This window comes from Bidens hawaiensis, unplaced genomic scaffold (assembly GCF_021521415.1).
Source record: "Bidens hawaiensis isolate Kalapana, Puna unplaced genomic scaffold, B.hawaiensis_p1.1 tig00008219_1, whole genome shotgun sequence".
NCBI lineage: Eukaryota > Viridiplantae > Streptophyta > Magnoliopsida > Asterales > Asteraceae > Bidens > Bidens hawaiensis.
In genome coordinates, this window is record NW_027491584.1 from 560,693 (window position 1) to 587,359 (window position 26,667).

The 26,667-nt window shown below is 40.4% G+C and overlaps 2 protein-coding genes across 2 annotated transcripts; one reads left to right on the forward strand and one right to left on the reverse strand.

Annotated features, from left to right (window-relative positions):
• Nucleotides 1-3,980: 3,980 nt before the first annotated feature.
• LOC143637290 (fatty acyl-CoA reductase 3-like) lies at nt 3,981-7,936 on the forward strand. Its single transcript, XM_077104722.1, has 10 exons — nt 3,981-4,488; nt 4,579-4,682; nt 4,773-4,975; nt 5,657-5,757; nt 5,870-6,065; nt 6,252-6,413; nt 6,776-6,857; nt 6,948-7,217; nt 7,306-7,433; nt 7,527-7,936. The coding sequence occupies exons 1-10, from the start codon at nt 4,410-4,412 to the stop codon at nt 7,678-7,680; spliced, it is 1,479 nt and encodes a 492-aa protein (XP_076960837.1). The 5' UTR covers nt 3,981-4,409; the 3' UTR covers nt 7,681-7,936.
• Nucleotides 7,937-23,060: 15,124 nt separating this feature from the next.
• Nucleotides 23,061-26,666, reverse strand: LOC143637291 (proteinaceous RNase P 2-like). Its single transcript, XM_077104723.1, has 6 exons — nt 25,762-26,666; nt 25,239-25,340; nt 24,938-25,110; nt 24,722-24,842; nt 23,704-23,772; nt 23,061-23,481 (listed from the first exon to the last, which is right to left on the reverse strand). Exons 1-6 carry the CDS (start codon nt 26,659-26,661, stop codon nt 23,242-23,244), a joined length of 1,605 nt encoding a protein of 534 aa, XP_076960838.1. The 5' UTR covers nt 26,662-26,666; the 3' UTR covers nt 23,061-23,241.
• Between the last annotated feature and the right edge of the window lies 1 nt (nt 26,667).

The following is a 26,667-nucleotide window of genomic DNA, read 5'->3' on the forward strand; positions in this document are numbered from 1 at the left end:
TTTATAAGATTACAAAAACCACCATGTTTTAATATTTACATAAAAGTTATCCGAGCCATCGGATACTCGAGCTTCTTCGTCCTTCAAGCTCTAATCTTGATTACCTGCAAAATGTAAATAAAATACGTCAGCAACGAATGCTGGTGAATATGCTGACGCTTAAAATATTTTCTTTACTTAATTACCCCTCGAGACCACGTAAGTCTCGGCCCATCTTGGCTTAAGAATAATCAAGATAAACAATCATCATAAACTCGAGTCTCTGCACTAGGTCACCTCAACGAAACACCGCAACGTTTATGACATAACTTAGATACTAAAAATATACACATGGCCATTCCCCACTCGGACGTAACTTAGGTCCGGCCCATCGTGGCTGGAGGTCGTGACCAAGCGTGGTGCGATGTGCCCACCGCGTTCCACATATGTAAGGATCCAGACAAACGTATACCATAGCCTGAGGGCTGGCTTATACTCTTATTTATAATGTTTTTAGAGACACGTAGCCTCATGTAAAGTTTTACACATAACACATTTCTTTGTTTGAATCAAATTTATAAAAGAGGGGCGTATTCACCTTTTCAATGGGATCGGCTTCCAACACCGTCCGTTAATCTTCCTTCGCTATCTCGCAGCTATAGTACGACTATAACATTCATTAGTCGGATACACGATCCGGCTTAAGACCTTTAGTCTTATTTATCTCGATGAACCTTTAGTTCATTATTTTATTTTACTTTAAAACCTTTAGTTAAAAAGTAATCTTTATAAACCTTTAGTTTATTTATAAAACCCGACGTTTCTTCTTCGTTAAGAAACGTATTCTTTTCTTTTATTATTTAAGTATACTCATAATACTTAAATAATATATTTCATAACAAAGAATAATCTTATATGTATATATATATATATTTATATTATCTTTTCTTTTCTTTATTTTCTTTGTTATATCTTTCATTGATTATCGAGAATAACTTCGAGTTAGGGTATTAAGCCATTTCAATATTTTATTATTATTTTGGTTGGGCATTATGCCTAACTTTGTCGGCTTGATAAACCCTAGTCACTTGGGCAGCACTTCGTCGCCGCTCATTCAACACTCTTTCCTTACAAAATCTTTTCTCCTTACTTGGCACGCTTTTCGAGACACCAACACTCTTGGCACGCACTTCGAGAAAATCACCGGGTCGTCGGGGCAGCACTTCCTTCTTGTTCGGGATGTCGGGAGTGGTACGGAAATCGAGGTAACGTGCACGAAAAACGAGGTTTCGGGGCACGTTTATCGAAAGGGATTGTTGGCACGTATTTCGAGGTAGTGAGAGAGTCAAGAGAGAGAGTAATATGTGTGTTTTGGAGTGAGATGGACTGAATTCGCAGCCCTCCTATTTATAGTGATTTTTGGACCCCATCGCGCTACGCGATAGGTCACTTGGCAGGCCTATGGCGTCGCGCGATACAGGCCTGCTGTGTCAGACCATAGACCTGCCACGTGTTGACACGTGGCAGGCGCCGCAACACGTGTCAACACGTGGTGACACGTGGCAGCAGGCGCTGCCACCGTGTGCCACGTGGCACACGTGTCACGCTGTGTCAGACACTCCATCGCGATACGCGATGGAGTTCTTTCTTGACCCTATCGCGTAGCGCGAATGGTCAAGAAAACAGAAATTTCAGTTTAGTCCCTGGAGTTTGGAAATTGACAGAATTGATCCCTTGACTTTTGAAAATTGACATTTTTGGCCTGAATTTTACGTGATGTTACAATTTAGCTCATGTTTAGACTCCAATATAATGTTTTATAAAACTTTTTAGTGTTGGATTATCAAATCATGATTGTTCATGTACCATTTTCCGACTCTATAAATCTCACATTTTCAAGCTTTAACCTCTCAAAAAAATCATTTACGTTTTGTTTTTAGATTGTTGATTATATACAAAGCTTTATATTTTATCTAATACTAACATCTCCTCCTTAGTAACTCTAGGATTCACAATCAAGAATTTAAACTTCATCTTATTTTATTTTTTATACACCTTCATATTCATTTCTTTTTACCCAAAACTTATCATATTTCTTTATAATCTTTTTAGCATGCCTCCTCTAAGACCGCGCAAGAACTCCTACCGACGTCATATTTATATGTATCACGTTAATAATTTATAGTAACCGATGTCAATCTTAATTCTTACCTTTATTGTCAATAGCAATGCTCATCTAATGAAAAGGTAAATATACAATAAAAATGAAAATTATGAGTGTCATTCATTACATTGTTTGTATAAGATTTAATCGGCCATGGTTCATAACTTGAATTAATAAAAACCATTTAATTTTGCCTATAATTTAATTAGAAAAAAAAAGCTTATTAACTGATTTAAAAGTTTGATGGTTTGGTCAGAATTTACAAGGAGGTGGTTGCAAATTTGAGTGAAGAGATTATTAGTAAAAAGTTAGCTAAGGAGGTTAAACAGTATGAAAACTAAACAATATTCAGATGGGTTGTTGGATTCAATATATACTTCCAACTCTCACTCGTTAGCTAGAAACTCTCACAACTAAGAAAATATGTACCACAACTCACAACTTATACCTCATATTTTTCAGGCACTCCCAAATTAACGGAATACCAACTCCGTTAGTTTTTTGTTTTGTTTTTCTTATGTGACATTTTTTAAAAAAAAACTTGTGGGTCGCATACCAACACTTTATCTTTCTTCTCCATCAAACCTTAACTGCATACATAACCTTAACCGATTTAACATGATTTTCATTGCTCCTCCATTTATATACTAACAATTATACATAATAAAACCTCAATACACAGAGACCACAATGCCATATTAGCACCAAAACATATAATCGAATCCCATTGCATACAGTGACAAAGACATGACCAATGTATATTAGAAGCATTAAAGACACGTAGATAAGACCATATATTGTCATCTACAAACCAATATATATAATCAAATAAAATACACATAAATCACAACGCCTAACTAGGTCATATTACAATCAAAGTCTTATACAACACCATATAAGAACCAATACACAAAATCAAGGCAAAAAACACATAGACAAAACTAATGTCATATATGAATCAATACATATATTAAAAAAAAACCCAATACATATAGACAACAATGCCTAACAATGTCATATTAGAACCAATATCCAATCAATACAAGAGGGGGTGGGAGTCCTACTCGATAGCCGAAATTAGGGTTCTGGCAGGTGTAATGGCTCCAGTGGTCATGTGACGGTTGTTCTAGATAGTGGTGGTGAGCGACAGTGGCGAGAGGGATGGTGTAGGTGGATGGTGATTGGTGGTTGTGGCGAATGGTACGACAATGGTGGTTGTGGGTGGTGTGATAGTGGTGATAGTGGGTATTCATCGGTTGTTCTCGAGACAGAGCATGGTGTGCAAACTGGGAAAAAAGTGAGAATGTGAAGGAATTTGGTCCTTTTTTAGCTATAATGCCGATATTTTTTTGAAGAACTTGTCATCAGTAACATATAAAACCATTTACAGTATTAATAGTAACAATTATTATTATTATTATTAATTATTAGTATTATTATTATAAGAACTTACCGAAGAATTATTGCCACCGTCGGTATAAGAGTTACTTTAGTTCTTTGGTTATTCGTAGGTGTTTGATGACAGATTACCAAAGGCTTCTTATGTTGTCAGTAATCCGTCTTAACTGATGGCTTGGTGTGTATGCGTGTTCGTAATTTTGGACCTTATCCAGACCATAATATATACTTCACATTATGTTACAACAAGTAAGCCTTTGCCATGTGTTGGTGATTGTTTAATTTGGCCACATAAACCCACACTGGGTGTTTGGGTCACCCTTTTTCTAGGAGTGTCTCGAGTCTAGCCTAGTATGGTATGCGTGCTTAAGTCCGGGCTTGTTTATTAAACAAGCTTACTTCTTGGCTCAAACTTTGTATAAGCTCGACTCAAATCACACTTTTAGTAAGCCTGATTCAAGAATATCTAACAAGAGGCTCGACACTTTTACGTCCCCAACAAGAAATAACCGGCATACGTTGCTAGAGGTTTATAGCTAGTGACCTATCATTAATGCCCAACTAAAATGCTGTGAAACATAAATACAACCAAGGAGTTGGTCTCTCTATTTATACATATATAATTAATATGTAAGACAAGAGACCGATAAGAGAAAAACTCGGCTTCTTGTTCTCTATCACTATTCAACTTTTCACAATTTCCATTTCACATATTTTTTCTAGTATTAGACCATAGTACTATTTGTTTCATTTTCATCCATCATCTCCTACTACTCCCTTCAAATCTCTATATATTTCCAGAACAAGAAATAGAGTGCTTATATTCAACTAATTAAGCCTATATTGATTACCATCTAATTGTATAATAATGGAATTGGGTAGCATTGTTGACTATCTTGAGAACAAAGTCATATTAATCACTGGTGCCACTGGTTTTCTTGCCAAACGTAAGGATCTTTTGAACTCATATATATAGATTTTCATGTGTATTAATTGGCTAGTGATACCTATATATGTGTGTGTACATATAAATGCAGTTTTTGTGGAGAAGGTATTAAGAGTTCAACCAAATGTGAAGAAACTCTATCTTCTCATTAGAGCTCCGGATGGCAAGTCTGCATTGCAACGGTTTAACACCGAGGTATCTATCTTGCTTAAATTCTTTATGTATAAGTTTTTTTTTATAATGTCATAAATGTTGAAATGATGTTTTTCACATGAATATGTATAGGCAGTGGGGAAGGACTTGTTTAAGCTCCTGAAAGAGAAACATGGTACAAATCTGAAGAATTATTTGTCGGAAAAGGTTACTCCTGTTGGCGGAGACATCACTTGTGAGGATTTGGGAGTACAAGACTCCACTTTGAAAGATGAAATGTGGAGAGATGTTGATATTGTTGTCAATGCCGCCGCCACCACCAACTTTGATGAAAGGTATATATTTATATATATGAGTATATATATTGTTGTTATTATCAAGACATTTTAATTTAGTTGATTTACTTAACATCAAAGTTGGACCACAATTAGCATTAATACAAGCTCGATCGATAATCGATAAGATATGTACGCTACATGCTTGTTCCGGAATAACACCAATGAAGAATAACATGCTGTTGGTAGTAACTTATCATCAATGTTAGCTGATTGTTAGTGGTAACTATGATCTATAGCAACTTGTTCCTGCTGCTATAGAACAGTCTTGCTAGTTGTTTCCGCCAACTAGTTGTGAGGTTGATCCTGTTGTGTTGTTTGATCTGGTCACGGGACCTACAGTTCATCAATTACAATTATGCTATCCGTAACAACTATGAACAGTAGCAAGTGAGAGCACATGCAACTGCTATTGACAATAAGCGTGCATCTTTGGTTATTTTCTAGTATACGGTTATATTAGAAATATACTCATTTTTTTCCTCATTAAAGCATCTAATTAAAGATTGTCAGAGTAAAATACAAAGTAGTTAATCTGATCAAAGGATTCTTACGTGATCGCAATTTAATGTTAAAAAACCAAAAAAATCTGAACTTAATTCAAGTTTTCTTATTATTCAAATCGCATATGTTGTTAATTGTCTTTGGAACACAAACTGATGCTTACTTGGTTTGTTGTAGCTATGACTTAGCCCTAAATCTTAATACATTTGGCGCTAAGAACGTTTTGAAGTTCGCTCAGAAATGTGTCAACATAAAGCTACTTCTCCATATTTCCACTGGTTATTTTTCAACCCTAATTATTTTGAATTATTCATGAGGAAAAAAGACATTTAACTTTTTTATTTTTAATTATGGTACAACGACTGTCTAACTAAAACTACGTAAATTCAGCCTATGTCTCCGGTGAGAAGCCTGGATTGATGCTTGAAACTCCATACCACTTGGGAGAGTCACTCAATGGAACACCGGGTCTAGACATAGATGAAGAGAGGAAGATTGTTGAGGATAAACTGAAAGAACTCGAATCTGATCATAATTCTAGCCATAAATCGATTAAGATAGCCATGAAAGAATTAGGAATGCAAAGGTATTTTAATCTTGCCGTCACTACTAAACAAAAAAGTATCACTAAAGACTGTTTTGTTTCTGACAACAACCATTTGTCCGTAACTATTCCTTTGTATTGTAGTGCATCTTGTGTTTATTTTATTTATTATTATTTAAACACGAATTTAATTGTTGTTGGAGTTGATAATAAAAGCTTTTCTTATAGGGCGCATCACTATGGCTGGCCAAATACATATGTCTTCACCAAGGCACTAGGGGAGATGATTATAGGGCACTTAAAAGGAGACATGCCAGTGGTTATAATTCGTCCAACAATCGTCACTAGTACTTTCAAAGAACCCTTCCCCGGCTGGGTTGAAGGAATCAGGTGAACGACTCTTGGGTTTCTTTTCATTTTAGAAGACGTGACTCGAGTACAAACAAGCAATGTCGTTTTACACTAGCTAGAAGTGTCCATAAGTATATAACCGAGTCGCTAATGGTGTCTAGGTATTTTACCTATCCATAAGTGGAGACATATGCTCACATAAAAAGAAAGTGAACAACTTTGGTATGACACAAGTATAAAAGGATGATGCTAGTAAAACCATAAATTAATACCTTTTCTCCACACTTAATAAAAAATTTGGCAACAAAGTGTATTTAATTTACTATTATAAGAATGTGTCACTAAGAAATATGATAAAATTGGCTTCATGATTTAGTAACAGCCTGATTTCAAATTAACAGGACCATTGATAGCTTGGTTCTCGGTTATGGCAAAGGTCGTTTAACATGTTTCCTAGGAAACCCTGAGGGTATATACGATGTGGTGCGTTTCATTTCCTTAAAACATCTTATATATACATTTACGAATCAGTTTTCGGTGTACAATTAACGACGAGGAGTTGAAAACTGTTAGGTGCCGGCGGATATGGTAGTGAATGCTATGATTGCAGCAATAGCTGCTCACGCAAATCTTGCTTGTTCTGAAACAATTTACCATGTTGGATCTTCGGTATCAAATCCATTTCAGTTCAACACAATTCAAAGATGTAGCTACCGGTATTTTACCAAGTATCCATGCATAGGAAAGAATGGCAAGCCGATCGTTGTTGGTGAAGTTACAGTGTTGAATTTAATGACCAGCTTCCATAGATACATTGCTCTTCGTTATTTGCTTCCGCTCGTGGTTTGTCCTTATATCTTTCCATTTTTAGTCACTAATTCTGATCTCATTATATAAGGACCAATTATTTTACATATTCCTTAATAATTAGGTGCTTCAATTTGTGAATTTTATACTTTGCCGCGCTTTTGAAAGCACATACAAGAATCTTAAATATAAGATCGACTTTGTGTTACGTTTAGTGGACCTTTACAAACCCTACTTGTTCACAAAAAGCTTGTGAGTAACTTCTATAATCTTGGTTTAAATTATTTAGTAACTTTTCACCTTGTATTTTCGTTTGAGTTACAAATTAAACCTGATGTGTGCCAGCTATGATGATATGAATACCGAAAAGCTACGAAGAGTGGTTAGAGAGAGCGGAGATGAAGAGAAGATATTCTATTTTGATCCAAGGATAATCGATTGGAACGAGTACTTCGAGCATATACACCTTCCGGGAGTAAGAGAACGCGGATTCAAATGATCAGGGTGAGGTCAAAACCGGATAACGATGGATCTATGAACTTTTATTACTTTGTAAAAAAGGTAAGGTAAAAACTGGATGGAAAAGATATATATATATCAAGCAATGTCATATAGTTGAATTTCTTTCTGGATCAAAATTATATTTTTCAATTAATATTCAGTTGTAATAATGGGTGTACTCGAATGACCGGACTTTGTTGATCGTAATAAAAAATCACTTTGCATGTGTTGTGACTCAAATACCTGGATGATCACTTCAACCAAACGATCTATTACCACAAAAGGTTTCAACTCAATGCTTTTGAATCACATTTCTTCAAAAACATAAGTTATTGTTATGTACTAAATATAAGTTAGGAGCACTGAAGAGGTAGGTCCCAACAGAGCCCAGTTGGACCCGCAAGACTCACCTTGAAGAGGGACGTCTGCGCAGAAACCAACTGGAGCCGCAGGACCCACCATGCTCAGAGACGTGACGTCCTTACGCGCAGTACGCAAGCTGTTCCCGCAGGAAATGCCTCCCAATGGTGAAGTAATCTGCCTGTTCCCGCAGCTGCGAATACAAGCCATCAGGGAAGGCCACCGGCGCAGCAAGGCTACACGCACAAGGCACTTAGCTCTCAATCACTCAGTGTCACCTGAAGGAATGAGCAAAGCCGGGAACAATCCCGCACAAAGGCGGGAGGGGGAATACTCCCGTCCAAAAGCCAGTCCGTACGATACAGGAAGATCTTCTGTACTGTACCTGACGAGGTATGGGCAAAAGATCTGACTAAAGATACGACAGCTTATTGACAACAGTATGGCGAGCAGCATGCTCCTGTACTGTATGTCACTATTAGCCGCTGCCTACTCACCAACTACTGCCATACCACGTGCATAGCCGGCAGTTGGTGGAAAAGGAATAGTACACAGCAGGCCTGGTCACTATCAGCCGCTGCCTACCCACCAACTACCAGCAGGGCACATGCGTAGGCCACAGTTGGTAGAACAGGAATACTATTCAGCAGGCCACACCTCCTTGGAAACCTACCTTCGGCTATAAATACCCCAAATGGTATGATCATCATATCTTATCACATTATCATCATATTATACCTGATATCTGCTCTAGCAATCTCTTAATATACATTTATATTTAAAGAGCAATCTAGTCTGATTCTCACGCCGGAGGGTGGTCACAAGGAGGAACCCCCCCTTCTCAGTGACAAGCTCACGGTGTCTGTTTTGCAGGCTATCAGAAGAACCATCTTTGCCGAGTCTAACCCCTCGTGGGAAACATCTATCTAACCCCCAGGTTACCCGTAATCTGCCCGGGGTCCGGTTAGTGTTTCTTCATTGGCGCCATCCGTGGTTCGATCGTCTACCGGTCAACCACATCTACGACTGGGCAGACTTCCAACAGAAGTTTAGCCAACACTTCAGCCAGCAAAGAAAGTATACCGAGGAGCAATGGACAATCCTCAAATGCATTCGAGAGGAAGATGAATCTTTGCTAGACTTCATCACTCGCTTCAACTCGAAGAAGCTAAGTCTGGGTAACATTAGCGAAGATCTTGTTCGCGCTGCTTTTATTCAGGGCGCGAACGACCCAGAGCTCATCCGCACCTTAACGGGTAAAGATGGCATGCCATCCACATGGGATGCCATCATGACAGCAGCTAAACGCTTTGCGGAAACGGAGAAGCAACTGGGTAGAGATCTCCCACAGAGCACAAACCTCTACACCCAGAAAACAAGAGAAGACAACGTCCTTAACGCCCGATTAAACAAAAAGCGGAAGCTTGGCATTTGGCAGTCAAGGGTAAACTTTGACACCTCATCCGGCTTGCAACATCGGTTAGGTGGAAGGGATAACGTACAGTCAAACAAGAACAGATGGACGCCGCTCACCAAAAGCGTCACCGAGATATTCGCCACTGAGGAGCTCCCATGGCCAAAGCCTCCAATAATCCGACATCGTCACAATGCTGATCGGAGCAAATACTGTGACTTTCACAGGACAAAAGGCCACAACACTGAAGAATGCATAGACGTAAAAGACATGGTCGAAGCATTTGTCAGAGATGGGACGCTCGCGCACCTCGTGGCGCAATGAACGCTGAGCAGGCTGATGCGTGTAGAACCCCAGCTGGGGAATACACGAATAAAAATTCCAGCTTCAATGTGGAGACTACATGCTGCGTAAAGAACGAGACCCCGAACCAGGTGCGTATCGGCTCGATGGCACTCCCATCCCAACAACATGGAAGGGAGCTCAATTACACAGTTTGCATGTAGATCAATTCCAAATTTGTAAAGGCCAAGAGCCACTTCTAATGGAAATGATTCTCCTTAGAACATCGACGCTGATGATTTTACATTTATACTTTATGAACTATCAACACTGATGACGGTCTTCACCGCATACATAAACGTGAAAAGTCGTTGCATGGGGAAGGCGGCAAAACCCGCATAAACCCAAAAAACGGCAAACCTTCACGCAGGTCAGTTGAAGGGGAAAAGTTCAGTCATCCCACTAAATGAAAGTGCCGGTCTATCCGCATGAATCATGATAGAGGAAACTGAACACTAACCTATTAACAACCGCGCGTCGAACGGTTAATTTATTCAACACGGATATGCCGGTTTTCACCGCATAATTACGTGAAAAGTCATTGCATGGGGAAGGCGGCAAAACCCGCATAAACCCAAAAAACGGCAAACCTTCACGCAGGTCAGTTGAAGGGGAAAAGTTCAGTCATCCCATTAAATGAAAGTGCCGGTCTATCCGCATAAATCATGATAAGAGGAAACTGAACACTAACCTATTGACAACCGCGCGTCGAACGGTTAACTTATTCAAGAAAATTTCTAACAAAAGGATGAGGAAAACCTACACGCAGGTCAGATATAGGTAAAGTTTAGCTATCCTACTAAGTGCAAGTGACGGTCCTACCCGCACAATCACGAAAGAGGAAGCAAAACTTCACACCTATTATTTACCACGTTCAAAGGTTAACTTATCCTAAAAAGACTTAGAAATTTCAAGAAAGATGAGAAAAACCTCCACGCAGGTCAGATGGTAAAGTTTAGCCATCCTACTAAGTGCAAGTGACGGTCCTACCCGCACAATCACGAAAGTGGAAGCAAAACTTCAACCTATTATCTACCACGTTCAAAGGTTAACTTATTCAAAACACTTGGAAAATTGCTAATTTAAACTAAAGTATGCAAGTCATATAACGTTTATAAAGCAAGGAATCCAGAGAAAATAGCGTTCTTACCCGCACAAAGATTTATATTTCACAATGATTCATTACAAGAATGGCCGGGTAACTACCCGCCTACAAGAAAACAAATCTATACAAGCTAAATCTATCCTAGCAGTGGGAAGGGATCTTCAGGATCAGGCATCAGGGCCACTTCCACTTGGACCAGCACCATCAGTAGAGCGTGGCAGTTCAAGGAAAGCTTTAAGGATAGCTAGCCTATCATCAGCAGCAGCAACTTCGTTTACCTTCTCCACCACCGGATGCGGGAAGGCGGCATACTGATTCACTGCTTGGTCGTATACAGCTTCAGTATCTACATCAAATAAAGGGAAGTTGGAAGGCGGGATGCCTTTCTCAACGAACCCTAGACCAAGCAGGAAACCGGCCTTTTCCCCATCCTCATGAGAAGCGTTGAGGGCTGCGCTCATAGCATCGTCATAAGACGTCTCAGTGAAGACTCGATGCACAACCTACAAAAGAAAATATACAAGTATCAGAACCTTTTCTATTTACAAAGAAAAGCGTAAAGACATGAAAAGCTTACCTGAGACAACGCTTCTCGAAGAAGCCATTCCTTGGCAACCAGAGCTTCTTGGAGGGCGGCTTGAGCTTGGGTACAGGCACGTTCGGCTTCACTTTTATTAAGGTTGGCAAGTAACACTTCCTTTGCAGCAGCCTCTTCGACGCCCTTTAGCTTCCGCTCAGTATGGTCAAGCACGCCCCTCTGGTCCAGGATTTCTTGGAGCTTCTTCGCGTCCTCCATCGCCAAGGCATCATGAGCCTGCTGGAGAGCCTCTAATTTGGCTTTAAGCTCTTCATTCTCCAGGCGTAGAGGCTCGGCAACAGCTTCAGCCTTAGTGGCCCTCTCAGTTGCGTTCCTAGCAGTCTCCTTAGCCAGCCGAAGCTGTTCATTAACAGCTTGGGCAGCCTTGGAGCGAGCCTCGAGACGGGCCTGAACCTCAACTTCAAGGGCCTTGAACGCCTTCTCCTTCTCCGCCGCCGCGGCGGAGAGCCTCCTATTCTCCTCCCGGACAGCCCGCGCCTGAGCTACTTCCTGAAGGCGAGCTGCTTTTAACTTGTCGTTTTCACGACAAAGCAGCTCGACGCGCGGCTGCATCCGGGCCAGGAGAACCCGAAGCTCATTGCTTAGCCTACCCTCCTGGTAGCTAGCCATGGCTTCCCCCAACGCACCACTAGGAGCAGCGTGACGAGCCCACTCCACGCACTCCACAGGGGTGCGAAGGGTTGTTCCTCGGCGAATGTTCCATCGTGGAACATACACTTCATTGGAATCCGACACTGCAAAAAACAAAGAGCAGTTAGGAAAAGATGATTGAAAAATATAAAATAGGCCAAAAGAACCCTACGCACCTGTAGGGTCAATAACATGCCGATAACCGCCGAACCCATCACCTGAACCCAAGGGAAATCCATCCAAGAGGTCAGGCAGATGGGAAGGTGGCAGAGGTTGGCGATACGCCCCATGCATACCTGAAGGATCGGCCGTCGTTGCCGATGACGGAGGAGGCATGGTAAAGGCCGCCGCGGCCGCCGCGGTCGCCGCTGCGGAATCCGCAGCAATAGTAACCGCCGGCTCGGTGAAAGATGCCGTAAAAATGGCACTCACAGCCGGCGGTGACGTCATCTCAGCTGGAACAGTCGGCTCAACGGAGTGAGCAACTGAACCAGCAGAAGCAGGCGCAGGCGCCTGGGTCGTCGCCTCAGGTAGGCTGACCAAGCCTACCGTCATGGGCGGAGTGCTCTGCGCTCCACCCTGGAATGCGTCAACATCCACGCCTGCACAAAGAAGAAAAGTGTTAATGATATTAAGCTATGAAGTTAAAGATAAATAAAGTTTGTACTTACGGGTTTTCTTGAGCCTGAAAGTGCGAACAGGCGGGGATGAACCCGATGGAGCCGGCCTCTTCACGCCGGTCACCGTTGTCATCCTGGGCTCTCCGGTGACAATCGTTGCAGCCTCCGGAGCGGTGGTCTTATCACCACCGGGATTCCCCGCCACCTCTTCGCTCTCGGTCTCCGAATCAGACCGAGGCACCGGATCGGCAGTGGAGGCCACCTTCTCCTTTCCCTTCCCGCCGGCAGCCTTCTTCTTCCGCACCAACGGAGGATCATCTGCGGATTCCTCATCAGAACATACGATTAGAGGAATTCCAGCAGAGGTTTCAACATTGAGGGGTCGAGGGTTGAAGAGCGCCTTACCTGGCCGCCTGGCGCTCAGGATCTCGTGGCCTAGCGGGTAGACCTCCACGAACCGATCCGCCGTTTGTTCTAGGATGCGCAACTCGTTCTCGTCTAGAGCGCGAGTACCCATCCGAGCGGGACCGTCAGCCTCCCGCGGGTACATGAGCGACTGCAAGTCGTTCCCCTCTGAAATAAACAGGAAAAAAAAAGTTAGAAGACATTCTAAATCAACAAAAAGAAACAGAGCATACCGTAAGGAACAGAGTTCGAACCGTATTCAAGGACGATTGGGATCTTTTGCGCATCCGCCTCCTTCCACACCCGGCTCATCCCCAGCATCACCATCCCGGACTCCGCAAACCGGTAAACCGGAGATTGGACTCGGGATATCTTCGAAAACCATTCCGCCTCCTCGTAGTTGGAGGCGTGAAGGCTGGGAAGTGCTTGCCCGTTCTTGAATTTCATGGCAAGGGGGATGGCGCGAGCGGAGATGTAGAAGAACTCTCGCTTCCACGAGCGAAGACTGCGCTCGGTTGCGCAGATCTTCAAACCCTTAATCCGGGTTATCAACGTATACCACCCCTGGATGCACCTCCAAGAGTAGAAGGTCATCAGGCAGTCGACATAGGGCTCAATGCCCAGAATCCGGCACACCCACTCGAAGTGGCGAATCTTGGCGATCGCCATCGGGTGCACCTCGGTCAAATGAACACCGTGCCTCTCAAGGACACGGTAAACAAACTTTGTCAATGGGAACCTAAGATTCCCATAGACAAAGAATGCAGCATATACCCCGATCTTGCCTCTGGGGGCATCATACACCGTCTGATGGGGTTCAGGAAACTCAGGCTCGAGAGACTCGAGCATGAACTTCCTGACGATGTACTGATACAGATCGACAGGCAGAGCACACTGGCACTCGCCAGCAGTACTCTTGTCATCGGCTGTAGATTCGAGATCACGTGAAGACATCTTGCAGATGAAAGAAGAAAACGATTTCAAGGGAATGACTCGACTGAAAATATGAGTATTCGCCGGAAATCGTTAAAGATGAAGAGAAAAGTGAAAAGTGTGGATTACAAAGAACCCTCTCCCCCTTTATATACTAATCGCAATTAATGCGATGAATTTAATGCGGAGGAGAGAGAAATCGAAGGTGCAATGAAACTATGACGCGTGGCAAAAAGCAAGCTGGCAACAGCTGTTGAAAGGACGTGTACCATTAATTTCGCGGCCAAGCGCCCGAAAAATCGCGCGCCACGCGCCTGAAAAAGCGTCTGGAATGACCATGTACTGTCACGTCACCATAACTTCCTGCACGTCCTGACACAGTCAGAAGAAACCGTCGCACGACGTTTCAGACGTTTGGACTGTTCTTATCCTTTCACCAACTCTTCGAATTTCAAAATTCAAAAAGATTCAAAAGTAAGCGGGAAAATACCCCTTACCTTGGCAAACAAGTAACCATAAGACGGATGCGGGTACAGTGTTAGGCAAAACCCTTCACATACCTAGCACCCGCAGGGAATTGAAGCCAAGAATACCTTGGCAAACAAGTAACCATAAGACGGATGCGGGTACAGTGTTAAGGCGAAACCCTTCACAAACCTAGCACCCGCAGGGAATTGAAGCCAAGAATACCTCGGCAACCAAGTAACTATAAGACGGGTGCGGGTACAGTGTTAAGGCAAAACCCTTCACATACCTAGCAACCGCAGGGAATGGACGCCAGGAATACATTGGAAGTAAAATAACCGTAAGACGAGCACGGGTACAGTGTTAAGGCAAAACCCTTCACATACCTAGCGCTCCGCAGGGAATTGAAACCAAGAAGGATCTTCTGGGCAATGCTTGCGGAAACGGAAATAACATCCCCGCATAGCGGGAACGTCGAGAACTACGTTGTTTGAAGCTCCAGGATGGAATTGGTGGTTTTAACATAATTGATCACTATGTTCAAAACTACCAAAACCTCATGGAAAATCCACACAAGTGGGACTCAACGCTCCTGACTTGCGAGGAGGTTACAGACCTACCCGTATCATACCCAAAGATCAAGCAGGAAAGTCGGGAATTTCTGCAAGTGACAAGGACTTCCGCGGGAAGAATTCCCATGGAAAACCTTAAAAAACCCTTTTCAAAACCCTTTGCTTAAGTCCAAAAGTTCACCTCACTTTATTAAACACTCATGAGAAGAACATTGGACTGGGGGGACTTGAAGAGGTAGGTCCCAGCAGAGCCCAGTTGGACCCGCAAGACTCACCTTGAAGAGGGACGTCTGCGCAGAAACCAACTGGAGCCGCAGGACCCACCATGCTCAGAGACGTGACGTCCTTACGCGCAGTACGCAAGCTGTTCCCGCAGGAAATGCCTCCCAATGGTGAAGTAATCTGCCTGTTCCCGCAGCTGCGGATACAAGCCATCAGGGAAGGCCACCCGCGCAGCAAGGCTACACGCACAAGGCACTTAGCTCTCAATCACTCAGTGTCACCTGAAGGAATGAGCAAAGCCGGGAACAATTCCGCACAAAGGCGGGAGGGGGAATACTCCCGCCCAAAAGCCAGTCCGTACGATACGGGAAGATCTTCTGTACTGTACCTGACGAGGTATGGGCAAAAGATTTGACTAAAGATACGACAGCTTATTGACAACAGTATGGCGAGCAGCATGCTCCTGTACTGTATGTCACTATTAGCCGCTGCCTACTCACCAACTACTGCCATACCACGTGCATAGCCGGCAGTTGGTGGAAAAGGAATAGTACACAGCAGGCCTGGTCACTATCAGCCGCTGCCTACCCACCAACTACCAGCAGGGCACGTGCGTAGGCCACAGTTGGTAGAACAGGAATACTATTCAGCAGGCCACACCTCCTTGGAAACCTACCTTCGGCTATAAATACCCCAAATGGTATGATCATCATATCTTATCACATTATCATCATATTATACCTGATATCTGCTCTAGCAATCTCTTAATATACATTTATATTTAAAGAGCAATCTAGTCTGATTCTCACGCCGGATGGTGGTCACAAGGAGTAACCCCCCCCCCCCCCCCTTCTCAGTGACAAGCTCACGGTGTCTTTTTTGCAGGCTATCAGAAGAACCATCTTTGCCGGGTCTAACCCCTCGTGGGAAACATCTATCTAACCCCCAGGTTACCCGTAATCTGCCCGGGGTCCGGTTAGTGTTTCTTCAAGCACTCATATTGGAGTTTCTTCTCCATCTTTAAATTTTAGAGATTTATTTTATTTTTCTTCTACAACTATATTCCTATCTCGATCTATCGCTAAGTATTTTAGAGAGATTACTATAGAAATCTGAAATCTCTATCTATAAATAAATTTTATAAGAGATTATTTTTTATAGATGAATACAGAAACTCCAATATAAACTCTCTTACCTACGAATAATATAAAATATATATATCTAATAGACTAATATACAGAAAGTAATAATTGCACTATACCCCTGGTATCATAAATCCAATCGTATTTAATATAGCATAAGAATGCATTTAATTTTCATGACAACTTATATCATAGCGACCACTGAGGGCCACACTATATAGACACTGTGTATGGTACATCCACATGGTTGAGCTAGGATGGTCAATGCTAGCTGAATGCCTATTCTTTTTATTGCTATACTTATGGTATTAAAATATATTGTAATACATTATTAGGATGCACGTTATCCTCCAAAACACGTCCCCAACCCAAACTTCCCTAAATGCATAATGTTATTAGGGTGCACAGTATAATACTTCAAAAACACCCCAAACTCCTTATATGCAGCCAAGAGTCGCATCAAGTTATTGCCAAAATGTATATTAAAACAAAGGGAAATTTTCCAAAAATGTCTTATTAATGGAGAGAGATTTTATTTTTGTCCACATAAATAAAAGTTTTCAGAAATGCCCCATTTAAACGTCTTTGAAGACATGCTTGGTCGATCTTAACGCGTCTTTCACAACATGTTTGGCCTCAACGCGTCTTTCACAACCTATTTGGCCTCCAACAAATATGAGTAAATTAATTATGACAATGTAATATTAAAAAAACAATTAAGAGGCCAAACATTTCGTGAAAGACGCGTTGCAGGTTAACAAGTCGTGAAAGACGCGTTCGCCAAACAGGTCGTGAAAGGCGCGTTGAGGCCAAACATGTCGTGAAAGACACGTTGAGACCAAATATGTCGTCAAGGACGTATTTATAAGGGACATTTATGGAAACTTTTGTTTATGAGAATAAAAAATGAATCTCTCTCCATTAACAAGGCATTATAGGAATTTCCCCTAAACTATATCGTAAACTTATACATGTATGTGTGTGTTTTGTAATTCAATGACATCTTCGGGGGGATGGACCCGGTTCTTGTAGAAAAAAAAAAGTAGGGGCCGATTTAGGACGGGGTTACCATTTAGGGTTGGGCTCACCCTCACCAAGCACTCTCTAATATCCATAACATGTACCCTTGTGTGCAACATTTAAAAGTTAGTCATTTAAATATATCAAGCCGGTAACTTTATTAATGTATCTTACTTAAACTACTAAAAGTTAACCACTTACTATTTATTCTTTTAATTTTTTTATTACTAAAATCACAATCAAACAATCCTATAGTTTAACTATAAATCACATTTTCCTAAATTTGTTTCTTGTCTTTCTAGAAATTATATATTGGAATTTAGTTAGTTTTCCCATAAAAATGTAAGGATGCCGATGGATGAAGATGGGGGATGGGATTTAATTTTTTTTCTTTTTCTTTTCAAGAATGGAGTTGGGGATAGGGTATGAGATTGGGGGGGGGGAGGGGGGGGGGGATGATGTAAATGCATTTTGGTTAATATCACAATCTAGTAAGAAATTTCCTTCTTTAGTTAAAAGCGCATAAAACGGTATAAGAATTTCAAGTGCGGAAAATTTAAAAGTAGAGAATTATTAGTATGCTACACATAATCACAACGTCATTTTTTATAATTTTAGCACAAGTTTAAATCGTATAAGAAGGTTGTAACATCTAAAAATTTGTATATGAAGACGCCTTTTGTCGTAAAATACTGTTGTTATTTGTGTTGCTATTTGCATTGTTGTATTCGAGTGATGCTATTTGCTTGATTAGTCATTGAAAGATACCAACGTACGTGTATTGTTGTTCTGTTGTGTTGTCTCTATCTAAGTCACTGTTTATGATATAAATCCATAATTATATTACTGTGATGCTATTAAATATTAATTTAAGTTTTTTTTTTTTTTGAATGTTTAGGCTTGCCTCCTACTATTTACAATAAACCTCCATTGCCAGGGATCGAACCCTGGACCTCTCACCCAAAGGCCTAAGCCTTCACTCAAGGATCGAACCCTGGACCTCCTACTTAAATTAAATATTAATTTAAGTGATATTTGTTTTGGCGGTCATTATTCTTAGTACAAGTACAAGTCTATATAGCTTGACACGTACGTACGGTACGTTTGGTGTATCATTACTTTTCTTTTTCTTATTTCCTTTTCTTTTTGAATAAATTACAATTTGTTTAAAAACATGTTCTAGACCTTACCCAGTGGTTCCTACTCAAAACCGGTCCTGATCCTATCTTACTTGCGGGTAGGGAACGGGCTTTGGGTTTCTCCTTGGAACAGTGGAACGTGAACCGACTAAGATCTGCTGGAACCGGTTCCATCAATACCAAGTCGAAACCCGACCCAACCCAAAAAAAACCCAGATAACCTGGTCAAATACATGACGATACCTGTAGCCGGTTCCTATCTGACCCGGTTTTTTCAATACCCGAAAATAATGTATTCAAATACCCGGTTTTAGAATACCCGGTTCTATATCCGACCTGAACCTGATGCATAGGGTATCGTTTTTAGAGACAATATCCGGACCCGAACCCGACCCGAACCTGATGCATAGGGTATGGTTTTTAGAGACAATATCCGGACCCGAACTTGACCCAGGTATTACCAATACCCGATTTTCCAATACCTAGTCATACCTGAACCCGATGCCAAACCCAAACCCAGGTATTTAAAACGGAGAATTACCAAAATAGCTCATTTCATGAGAGAGAAAACATCAAATAGCATGTGAGATTTCAAATTCTCAAAATAGCCCTTCAAATCTCACGTACACGTGAGTTTGTGAGATTCCCCGTGACTTTTCGTGGACGAATCAGATTCTGCCAAGTGTGTTCCACTTCCACCTACCCCGATATTTTTCATCCCAAATCTGTCGGAAACGTAACTTTTGATACCAAATATAACCTGAAAAAAAACAACTGTAACGTGATGTTTCAAGCTGTTTTTATCGGCAACGTGAGTTTTCAAATAAGATTGATTTTGAGTTATTTTGAAATTCATCTCCTTAGATGAATTTCATATGAATTTCGTTTTTTTTTAAAGGCAATCATCTTCATAATCTTCTTCATCTTCTTCATATTCATCTTCATCATATTCTTCTTTATATTCATCATCATCATCACATTCATTAATAATAATCCCACCACCCCCTCATGTCACACCCCGACTTAGGACCTAGGCGTGTGACTACAATTTGGTACCTGTTTTGTAAATATATCAGAGTATTGGGTTGTTTTTAGCGGAAGACTTTAGGTTTGAATATAATATTAATTTACATTAAAAATTTACTCGAGAATTAAATACCCGAGTATTAGTTTACAAAAGATAAGTTTCATATTACAAGGATTTAGTTTATCAAAACGGAACCATCTTGTACGCGATACTATCTTCATAAGACTCCAATCCTTGCTATTGCTACTTATGCTTAATTACCTGCAATGGGTTGGAAAAAAATACGTCAGCTATATGCTGGTGAACACGTATGACTCAATAAAAAATTTTGAATGACAATATAATACAAATGTAGTTTTCTTGACAATCTCAGCGGAAGCATTTCTACTTCCGGTATATGTACCACTGCCCTACACACACAACGGTATTCCCCGAGCCAAACGGCCCTAAACTGAGAACTGGTCATGACCGTTTAAGCTCGTGGCTTCATTGTCTTTGATTGATTGATTGAGCTTTAACAGTTATGTTTGGATCCAGACACATGCGTATTTGGTCTGAGTTGATATTATTCTCTAATTTGTATTATAATGTTTTAGAGATTTCATTATCTCATGTAGACATTGATTGACTCGTTAAGACAAACACCCGTTCGTCTCATTGAGTATAAATATGTTTTGACTGATTAAAAAGGTTGACGTATTCACATGTACCGTCGGTGTTGTAAACCTTGACTGATTGATTGATTGATCGACTGTGAATGGTATTAACCTATACATAAATAGGTTCGTATGAATGTTTTGAATGATGTTAAGCTATGATTGTAAGCTTAACCTTGAAATCGTTTCTCTCGGATTGTAAATGAAAACACTTAGTTTTATGTGACGTTTGATATAGCATGCTTTGGCCTAATAGGTTCTATCACGTTGGTAAGTTTCTCCAGCTAAGTAAACGGGTCCCTCGGTTGATTGGGATTTATGCGAATTACTTTTCCTTAGGCAAGAAACTTACTACTAGTGATATCCCCCTTCCAGTTACTACATGCCCGTCAAAATATCTCTTTTGTTTAACATTACTTCATCATGAAGTAACGTTTTATAAAAACATGATTGTGAATGAATGTTTGTAAAATACGATCAAGGTTAAAGGCCATAGCCTCGATTGATAGTCTAAGCTATAATTCAAATAACTTAAACATAACTCCTACCTTAGATTGGATGCTTAGAATGAAAACACGATAAGGCAGAACTTGATCTACTCGCTTAGGTGATTGCTAGCTTAATTCCAACTTCGTTTCTTGCACGAATATCGAGAAAACAGTACGTCAGCTTGCTACAGTAACGGGGCACGTTTTCCAAGGCTATGTGTGTGTAAAGAAAGGTGTGTTTGGGATGAAATGAGCTTATGCCCGTCACCCCCCTTTTATAGCCCATACTGGACCCCGTCGCGTACCGTGCCCGGTCTTTTGGGCCTGGTCGCGTACCGCGACGCCGCAAAAATTCACCGCCTTATGCAGTGGTGACACGTGGCCTGTCATAATGCGCCACGTGTCGACACGGTGTTCAACACGTGTCCATTGACTCAGCAACCCCATCGCGCTACGCGATGGGTTGTTTGTTACCCCGTCGCGTACCGCGACGGGAGAAGATTTTCAGAATTTACAATTCTGGTCCCTGTACTTTCTAAGTTAATATATTTAAGCTTAAATTAAGAGGGTTAGGGACGTGGTGTTACACCTCCAACCATATAACACCACCTTCTACACCCTCCACCCACCAACATCCTTATTATCATCATCATCTGGTGAGATTCAAACAAACTAACGATATCGGGAATTTTCTCTTGTTATTATTATTAACAATATTATCAAATTATCAAAAACCCACTTCCAGATCTGTTAAATAATAATGGGTAATAGCAAATGGAGGAAGGTGAAGATGGCTTTAGTTTCTAATTTGTGTGTTTACGTTTCCACCGCGGATTCCGACGATTCTCCACCGCATTCCGACGGCTTTTCCGATGCCGTTTTGTTGTCTCCGGCGCCGGTGGGTGGAGGGTGTAGAAGGTGGTGTTATATGGTTGGAGGGGGTGGTGGGATTATTATTAATGAATGTGATGAAGATGAATATGAAGAAGAATATGATGAATATGATGAAGATGAATATGAAGAAGATGATGAAGATGATTGCCTTTTTCAAAAAAACGAAATTCATATGAAATTCATCTAAGGAGATGAATTTCAAAATAACTCAAAATCAATCTTATTTGAAAACTCACGTTGCCGATAAAAATAGCTTGAAACATCACGTTACAGTTGGTTTTTTTCAGGTTATATTTGGTGTCAAAAGTTATGTTTCCGACAGATTTGGGATGAAAAATATCGGGGTAGGTGGGAGTGGAACACACTTGGCAGAATCTGATTCGTCCACGAAAAGTCACGGGGAATCTCACAAACTCACGTGTACGTAGGATTTGAAGGGCTATTTTGAGAATTTGAAATCTCACGTGCTATTTGATGTTTTCTCTCTCATAAAATGGGCTATTTTGGTAATTTGCTCTATTTAAAAAACACGATATATGCACCTCTAGGTACATGGTACTACTATGGTAGGGCGCCCCATTGTAATAAGTAAAGCAGTATAACTTATGTGGCTTAAATAAAAACTCAAAAAAATTTGCAACACAAATAAAAATGAAAACTTATGCAGCCCAGAATCTCTCGGTCTGGTTCGAATTTTTCATACTAGTTTCGACTCTAAAGTGTAAACCCAAGCATTCAAATGTTCAATACAGTTTAAAATTTTTTAAGCCGAAAACCAAAATTAGAAAACGAAAAACCGATCGTGAAACCGAATCGATAACCAACTTGAACACTTTCACATATTTATACTTAACCATGAACACCACTAATATACATATGTTTATGTTTTGTGTATTGTTAACTGTGATGTGATGGCAAACTAACCTTAAACTGAGTGCACGTCAAAACTATGAAAATAGCATGCGGGTTTTAATATTTCTGATTTCCGTGAATTGTAAAACTATATAAAAACTAAAAGAGTAAAAAATATATTTAGAAATCACAACAAATAATATTTTAACAAACTAACATGTATAACTGATTGATCATTCTCAAGTTAGTTTTATACACATGTATAGACATAGTGATCCTTCATGTATCTTGCTTAATTTAAGACAACTAGTACAAATCATACAATTGAAAAGTTGCCTAAATCATCTTTTGGTTTCAACTACACACTATCATTTATATAATGGTAGTGTCACTTGCTTTCGTTTTGAGAAAATGGACACGTCTTAAAGGTCGTAAGCAAAACGAATATTGTTATAAAGACGTGTATGACGCAACTAACATGCACTGTAAACGTCAATGAAAACAAACCCGCTAACATAAATAAATAAAACAATATAGATATTACTCTCTAATTATATAACAATATCAGACAGACAACAGCAGGGTCACCAAAATTTTGAAACACTAAACCAACTTTATGGGTTAACTCTTGCAAGTGAATCTCAAGTAAGTGCTACTTGGTTGGAGACTCAGAAGTCAGTCAGATCTTTCCTTTCTTTTACCCGTTATAGAAATAGTTTCAGAATTACTTGAAGAACTGGAACACGGGTTTATAACTTTTCCGTTAATCGTCTTCCCAGATTCCCGAGATTCTTCACACTTGGAGAACTCATCAGAATCTTTACAGATTTCAGGACGGGTAATACAAAGCCATGGTCTTAACGACTCGTTATATTCACCCGCTATAGGTACATGCCATGCCCCTCTCTCTGATTCCTGATAAAAATTAATAAATTTTGTATTCAGATTTTGGTCTTCATAATACTGTTGCCTAATGCATAACTTTGACCCGTTTACTTATGTATTGGTTGATTTGGTTTGCGACTTTGCGTTTTATCCCAAACAGGTCAAACAAAAAAACTTGTTTAGTGAAAATTGCCACAAAATGTTCTTTTTTCATCTTATGTAACAAGAAAGTGAAACTAAGACATCAAATACCTGTATAACAAGGGAACATGAAGGTGGCATCTCGAATTTAAGTTGACCTTTTGAAAATGTGTAGTGAACCTGCATGGTGGACAGTAAGAGCATCACGTAGTTGACTTTAATATTATCTTATTATGCGGTTTATTTACTAACGACAGACCGAATAAGCATCAAGGACCGGCATTTCGTTTTTGTTTGATTATACGACTCAAGTTATGTGATTTGTAGTGTCAGCATAAAAATGAAAACAACAATCATGAGATAGATTAAAGACTATTTTGCCCATCATGTGTGCTGTTTCTTTTTTCTTTTTCTGGTAAGCATGAGAACCGTTGTCGAAAAACTCAGGCAACCCGCCAATATTATGCTAACTACAGTTGTTAGAAGGCTCACGGCTTGCTTGAAAATAGCTCGATCATAATCAACCCAAGGTTTGTAACGAGCCATGCCAAGGTAAGCTCGGCTCGTTGGCTCGCTCGTTAGGCTCAATTAGCATTGGCTTTGCGATGAGCCTGAGCTCAACAATTCAGCTTTTTACGACAAACAAACCAAGCCCCGAGCCCAACATCGCTTACATCCCTAAACCAACAGGGTCAGGTAAATCGCTACTTGGGCTGGACATATGGCCTTGAAGAGGTTAAAGCAGAAAACCAAACACATGACCTAGTGGTCTAGTTGTACGGTGTTCGCGCCTTCAAAAGTGAGGTGGTGAATTCAAATCCTTGCAAGTGTAAGGTTTGGAGGCTTTTAGGTGGAAAAGATTGTAAAAAAAAACAGAAAACCAATGGACGTGGGACTCGAAACTGAGACCTCTGTTAGAGGGGAATCAGGCACATACTAATTTGTCACCCCCCATGGGTTAACTGTGTGTTTGTTCAAACTTTTAATTAGGCAATAAAAACATGTTAATCATGTGTTAATGTGCTACTACAACTGAAGAAGCCCAAAATGGACAGGATTACCAAATGCGTAGATAGTTAAAACCTTAGAATATAACAAAATATCAACAAGATTTATGCATAACACATACCTGATGTCTTTCTTTCCATCTGGGAAAAAAACTACTCCCCAAAAGTTCAAAAATATGATCTCTCATTTCGTCATTTGTCACAAGCATACAATTGAGTTTTACACAAGCATAAATCCAATACCTATACAGAGAACCAAAAATATATAAGAAAGCATATCTTAAATTGAATTAACATCTTAACCACCATGGGATAACAGATAACTTATGCGGTCTTACCAATCATCATTTGAACCAACCGGTGTTCCATAGAGAATCCCCTTCTCAATCCACTCCTCTAGTATACCTCGATTATACGGATTAGCTAAAAGTGTGTTTATTCGTTTCTCGTGTAGAATAACTAGTGGCCATTTATTGCTTCGGTTATGTAGTTCGTTAACAACAGCTTCAAGCTGCTTTATAGCAATTCCCAGAAAACAAAGTTCAATTTGTTAGAACAAGTGGCCTCTAATATTGAAAAAAAAATTAAAAATCAGAAGCATAATAAACAGTTAAAAAAATAATTAGAGACGTACACAACCTGAGGAACACTAAATCCACCATCTGCAAAGTTTTGCTGGTAAAGTCCAACGTTTGCACCATCCACTATAGCTTCAAAATCATTATGTTCATCCAGCCAATTCTAAAATAATTTAAAAAAAACTACATTCATCATTTTATGACCAATAAAAAGAAAAAAAGATATGTTTTAATATGACCCGTCGAACTAAACGTGTGCAACGTGTCATTTGGACCAAAAAGTGTAAATTAACTAAATAAGTATATATCTTGTGAAAAAACTTTAGTGGTAGCAACCATGACCCATTCTTGAAAGAAAAGGTTGCTTTGAGCAAAAAAAAATATACGGGTTCATTCGGGTGAACACATATAAATCAATGGGTGGGTCAAATGTTAAATTGGGTTTACTAAAACTAGAAAATGGGTCGAAATGGAGCACGACACGTCTTATGTATAGGTGTCTAAACAAACCAACTAAATGAACAAATTAAATGATATAATAACAGAAAATATAACTGCTAAACTAATTTAAAAACATCATATACCTGAAACTGAGTGAAATTACATCTCTTTTCCCTTTCAACCGCCAACGCAACAACCGACTGAGCAAACCTCTCGGCATCATCCTTCCCAATATCAACACACGCCAACCGTTCTCCACACCCACAACACCCACCACCCGACCCAACACTCGTCCTCCGCACCACCCACTTCCCATTCCCAATCCACCCGAGCCCATGCCACCCACCTCCATTCTTCACAATCACATCTTTAACCCGACCCATATCCAACTCTCCCACCACTTTCCCCCCAAACTCTCCACTAAACCAATTCCCAACAACCTCCGCCGTCGATTCACTAACGCATTTCCCACACGCTCTCAACTTAAGCATATAATCATACACCTTATCTGCATTCCCAACTTCCGCACTCACCTTCAACAACGCCGCAATCTCGGGTTCTTCCAAACACAACCCGTTACTCAAAATATCCTTCTCAACATTATACGCGTTTTCGGCATCCAAATTCTTAACATAACAAAACAAACAGGGATCATAAGTTCTCAACCTGGGTTTCTCATTATACTTAACCAAACTCTTAACCAACTCAAACGCATAATCAGCATCATTTTTACCAGCAGCTAATCTACAAACAGCAGTAATCGTAGCTTCATTAGGGTTTATGTTACTCGACACCATATGATTGAATATTTCAAACCCTTTATTAATTGCGATGTCTGCGTATGATTCAATTGAGTATGAGCATATGTATAAGAAGCAGTTTAAGTGGTGGAGATTGAGTTTGATGTTTTGTGTGATTGCTGATTCGAATAGAGTGATTGAACCGGTGAAGTCTTTGTCTTTTGAGCAGGTGCTGAAATCGGAGTTGAATTTGGATGCCGGAGTTTGGGGTTTTTTGGGGGTTTTGATCGGATTCTTCTTCATTGTTGC

What these genes read in the sequence shown, in the direction of transcription:
- LOC143637290 (XM_077104722.1), top strand. Translation starts at nt 4,410, where the DNA reads ATGGAATTGGGTAGCATTGTTGACTATCTTGAGAACAAAGTCATATTA. An exon ending in GTTATTTGCTTCCGCTCGTG is followed by an intron (nt 7,218 to 7,305) that starts GTTTGTCCTTAT and finishes CTTAATAATTAG; the next exon opens with GTGCTTCAATTTGTGAATTT. An exon ending in TACTTGTTCACAAAAAGCTT is followed by an intron (nt 7,434 to 7,526) that starts GTGAGTAACTTC and finishes GATGTGTGCCAG; the next exon opens with CTATGATGATATGAATACCG.
- LOC143637291 (XM_077104723.1), bottom strand. Translation starts at nt 26,661, where the DNA reads ATGAAGAAGAATCCGATCAAAACCCCCAAAAAACCCCAAACTCCGGCA. An exon ending in GTTGGTTCAAATGATGATTG is followed by an intron (nt 24,843 to 24,937) that starts GTAAGACCGCAT and finishes TTCTCTGTATAG; the next exon opens with GTATTGGATTTATGCTTGTG. An exon ending in GATGGAAAGAAAGACATCAG is followed by an intron (nt 23,773 to 24,721) that starts GTATGTGTTATG and finishes TCCACCATGCAG; the next exon opens with GTTCACTACACATTTTCAAA.